At 41.1% G+C, this 4,813-nt stretch overlaps 1 protein-coding gene across 1 annotated transcript; it reads left to right on the forward strand.

The window, feature by feature from the left end:
- Positions 1-2,859: 2,859 nt before the first annotated feature.
- On the forward strand, positions 2,860-4,407 carry LOC147613105 (uncharacterized). Its single transcript, XM_086782032.1, has 2 exons — positions 2,860-3,736; positions 3,871-4,407. The coding sequence occupies exons 1-2, from the start codon at positions 3,132-3,134 to the stop codon at positions 4,274-4,276; spliced, it is 1,011 nt and encodes a 336-aa protein (XP_086638158.1). The 5' UTR covers positions 2,860-3,131; the 3' UTR covers positions 4,277-4,407.
- Positions 4,408-4,813: the final 406 nt, after the last annotated feature.

A 4,813-nucleotide genomic window follows, 5' to 3' on the forward strand; every position in this document is an offset into this window, starting at 1 on the left:
TAGACTCTTGAACTACCAATGTGTAGATTGTTTATAATTTTATTGAGATGGGGAGTAGCTGGTTACCTTGGCATAGCTCTAAGGCTACGATGGCCAGAGTAGGCTCCATGTTGAGTGTGGGCATGAAGGATGAAAGGAGAACATAGAGAAGCCCATCACACCGGGCTTAGTGATTCTCAAAAGTGATCAACACATAATGAAGCCCAGTACATTACCAAGTGATTACTTATAGCCATGAATAATTTGTTCAAGGTGGAGAGCATGGCCGATACCCAAGTCTCTATTAAGTTTTCAACATCATTGCTTGCCTCCATAATAGTAGGGGGATCAAGAGATGCATAATTTGATGTGAAGGGTTTCGAGACTGTTACATTAGGAAAAATTTGGACTCAAATTGGGCCCTTTAAGGATTGCATACATTCTCTCTCTACAAAAATGGACTCATGGTGAAATTTTTATAAATCAACGTAAAAGTGAGCAGAGTTTGGACATTTGGAATCTACTCTTCGAGACCTTTCCAATAATATATAGCATGATGCCCAATTTTGCATATTCAAGAAGTCTTCAAATTTAGTGATGACATGGCACGTAACATCACCAAATTTGGGGACTTCTTGAATATGCAAAATTGCCCATCATGCTATATATCATTCGAAAGGTCTCTAAGGGTAGATTCCAAATGTCCAAACTCCGCTCACTTCTGAGTTGATTTGTAAAAATTTCATCCCATGACCCTATTTTTGTAGAGAGAGAATGTGTGAAATCCTTAAAGGGCCCAATTTTAGTCCAAATGTTTCCTAATGATTGCATTATAAGTGTGAAGTCTCTTACACCTTGGTAGGTCATAGCCCATCTTAGAGTGAGTATAAACCAAGAAAGTATGAATATCACCTATGAGATATAACAAACTTCACAACTTTAAGATATAACAATCTTAAAGTGTGTATTAACCTCAAAAAGGTTAGACAAGCTCTTAAACATGGGACTTGTGTATAAGATCAAGGGTGATAGTGATTGTTTCCAAAAAGAACAAAAATCTTGAAGTGTGTTAACCTATGTAGAGCATCATCCCTTCAAAAATCTTGAAGTGTGTGTTAACCTATGTAGAGCATCATCCCTTCAAAATATTTAGCATTTTTAGGCACTTTTTGTTTGCAATGTATTTGATATGTGTGTTTGAGGTGCGTGTCGCCCATGTCTTCACCTACCATAAAGAGACATGCGAGCTGTATTGACGAAAAATAATATTTATCATTTTTAGACACATTGTGGCAACATGCTTGATATGTGTGTATGAGGTGTGTCTCCATCTACCATAGAAACACATGTGAGTTATACCAACAAAAAGAATATATCCTCCTTGTCAATTATAAATGCATTTTGTTTTGATTCTTTTTTGGTAGCAAGAGCTTGGAATCCATCTAAGGCCTTTCTTTATCAAAGGAGTGCCAAAAATGAATACTTGATATAATAATATGGTGTTATTATAGAGAAGAGACTTCTATCATAGGAGCCAATATATGCACTCACTAAAGAAATAAGGTTTCTTGTTGATAAAAGAAGTTTTAGTGACCTGCACATGACATCCTAATGTGCAAAAATATAAACCTCACCCAAAAGGTGAAAAACCTTATAAATTTAATCTACTAGTTATTATACCTAAGTCTTTTTTTTTTGCACACATAACATGACTACTTTGGAAGCCACTAGTTACCATCCTTATAAGTAAGTTATAAGCTTGTATTATAATGCAACACACCTAAGTAGTACAGAATCGTCGGGGATGAGGTGGACCTTGCATGGTCCTAGATTCCAGTGTTGGAAAGAAACGACAACTTAGTGTATTCCGACCAGCTAGAATTATGAAAAAACGCCTGTGATTTTTCATTACCCTTGTTTCACTTATTGTATATTTTAGTTATAAAAAAAGGCATGTAGCACTACACATTTTGGGAACCAAAGACGCAATAAATTAAGGAATTGTCTTTTTTTTTTCAAAAAACTGGCTGTTTATATTAAGAAGGAAGGAGACAGGTTACAACGTGTTGAAAAGAAGCTATTTTGAAATCTAGCTACATTTAACAACTCTGAAATCAAGGGTCCCCCTCTCACAGTTTGTTTAATCACTACATGCAACAGGTACTGGACTAAACAAACCCAAGGCCTCTTCAGTCTAGAGAGAAGGCTATTGCTTAAATTCCAAAAGAGAGCTTCAGACTTCACCCTGGTAAAATTAGAAAAAACTAGAGAGAAGATTCTACTCATCCTATCCAAGGATAGAGCTCTTATAGAAGCAATCAACAAGCAACAGTAATCATACCTCTCTCCCATAGCCCAAGAGTTTCAGAAGAGGAACGACGTACAGACAGGAATTAGGGACCAAACCAGGTAATCTGAAGAGAAGATAAGGCAAAGTGACTTGTGTAGCAGCTGATAAAGGACCACGAGAGGAACCAGCTTCTAGGGCTACCTCCTTCTGAAAAGCTCAGGTCCTGCCTGCTTCCTCCCTTCATCATCCGACTACCGCCCGCTGGTGGGATCACGCATTTTCGCACTCTGCAGTGATGATTACTCCGGAGTGAGATCCTGTTGCTGCGATTGCATGTGCATGACCAGTTACCATAAGGAATTGTCTTTATTTTGGGGAAAAATTTTTGTTTTTATTATGGAGCACTAGTCCTAGCGTCTAGAGATGCGTGCACGAATAAAAGAAGGTAGAACTTACTCCTGAAGAGGAGGAAGAAATCATTCACACTATCTTTTGGACAAGTACATGGCGTATTGATATTAATTATTTTTGGACAAGTACATGGCGTATTGATATTATTTATTTTTTTGGACAAGTACATGGATGGCGTATTGATATTATTTATTTTTTTGGAACCTGCATGCTGTGGTGGACGCTTGACTTGGTCATGGGAAACTCAGAGTTTGCTCGACTCAGGCTGCCCCCCTCCCCGTGGTGGCGCGCGGGCTTAAATTGAGAGGCAGGTTTGTATCTGGGTATAACAGCCCTCCTCTCGACCCCCGGCCCCTGATTTCCAGTCACTCATCATATATCAGCTACTATTGCATATTGCCTCCGGAATATTAACCAGTATCTCTTGCAAAATTTGCACTTGGGAGGAAGAATGGTTCACTGTTGGGAGGAATACATGCGGAATGTCCATAATGCATTGCCGCTAGACCCTTGGTCTAGCAACGTGCAGCTTCTTGACATCTTCATTGAAAGGGCGAGCAGCTGGTTACCTTGGCACAACTCCAAGGCGACGATGGCCAGGGTAGGCTCCATGCTGAGTGTGGGCGTGAAGGATGCCGCGGCCGCGCCCAAGGGTTGGAAGGAGAACGTGGAGAAGCCCATCACAGCGGGCTTAGCCATTCTAGAAAGTGATCACCACATAATCAAGCCCAGTACTACATTACCTGCAAGTGGTGACTTAGCTACGACTAATTTGTTCAAGGCGGAGAGCATGGCCGATATCCAAGCCTCCATTAAGTCTTCGACTTCGTTACTTGCCTCCATAACAGCAGGGGGATCAAGCGTCGATGCACAGTTTGACGTGAAGGGTTCCAAGACTGTCAACTGCACTGTAACTGGTGTGAAGTCCCACCGTGTTATCTTGGACACACTGATGAGCATGGTGATCAGTAGCGAGCCACGATTGACCGGCGATCAGCCTACTACATATTGGACGCCCGATATATCACAGCCTCAGTTACAATGGTCATCCAAAAGGTAAAAAGTGTGCCTGAACGCTTCAATTATCCATAGTATAATTTGCTTCATTGTTGCCCTCCAAGCTCTAATCAAGCGATGCTTTCATGGGCGCTTTTATTCATTTTGTGGTGTTCATGTCCATGGCATTGCAGGGGCCAGACCCTTTGGGTGGTCACCGAGATCATGTACGCAAACAAAATTAGAATCGAAGTCGACAAGAAGGGCCAAGCAGACGCTAAGGGGAAAATTGGAGCAGCAACGAAAACACCGGCCAAGGTTGGGGAGGTGGAGGCGTCCACACAAGTGGAGGCGGAGAGAGATGGAGTGTGGACGGTGACAGCCGCCCAGGACAAAACAGCGTTTCCCTTTGCGTTCAGGGTGGAGAAGTTGGAGTATGATGCCTCTGGAATCCTATTAAGGAGCTCCAAACCCCACTTCTTGAGGAGAAACAGCTCTCTGAGCAGCATTAAGAAGAAGATAAAAAGGTTCTCTTCCAATATGCACAACATAGATGATCAGTTTCAGCGCTCATCGTCGGTGTCTCGAATCCTCTTTTAGGATTGTTCTCATTGGGCTGCTCGTTTGATCATTTTTTTTTAAATTTTTTAATAAAGGTGTTCACCACCATGAAAACACATCAACGTTGCTTTGCATGTTGCAACTCTTCAAGAAAAATAGTGTTGAACTTTCATGTCCTCTAAATTGTACTCGCAAGAGCTTTTCGCTCTTTTTCACTCAATGAAACCCATTGGGCATAGCGCACACTATGTACAAGGACTCACGTTTCCAAACATTACTTGTTACTACTAAAACCTTTCAACATGTCGTGTCGCGCATTACTACCGTAATAAGGCCCTTTACAATTGCAATTTTCGACACACACACACACAAATTATTGCTACTACAACCTTGACATGTTGCCCATTATCGTAGTAAGGCCCTTTACAATTGCAATTTCAAACATACCCACACACTGAGATATACACCATTATCGATTCTTATATGAACCCAACCTTCTACCATGCTCTCTTCTAGCCTTACCCTTTGTCAAACAAACCCTTTCAAATTCTTTATGAATCTCTCCAAGAAAAACAT

The sequence above is a fragment of the Cibotium barometz genome, chromosome 44, assembly GCF_041138505.1.
Source record: "Cibotium barometz isolate CiBa-2024 chromosome 44, ASM4113850v1, whole genome shotgun sequence".
In the NCBI taxonomy this organism is placed as follows: Eukaryota; Viridiplantae; Streptophyta; class Polypodiopsida; order Cyatheales; family Cibotiaceae; genus Cibotium; species Cibotium barometz.

Bases quoted from the DNA above. Each gene is read 5' to 3' on its own strand.
- LOC147613105 (XM_086782032.1), top strand. From the start codon at position 3,132: ATGGTTCACTGTTGGGAGGAATACATGCGGAATGTCCATAATGCATTG. The intron at 3,737-3,870 runs GTAAAAAGTGTG...ATGGCATTGCAG, and splicing joins TTACAATGGTCATCCAAAAG to GGGCCAGACCCTTTGGGTGG.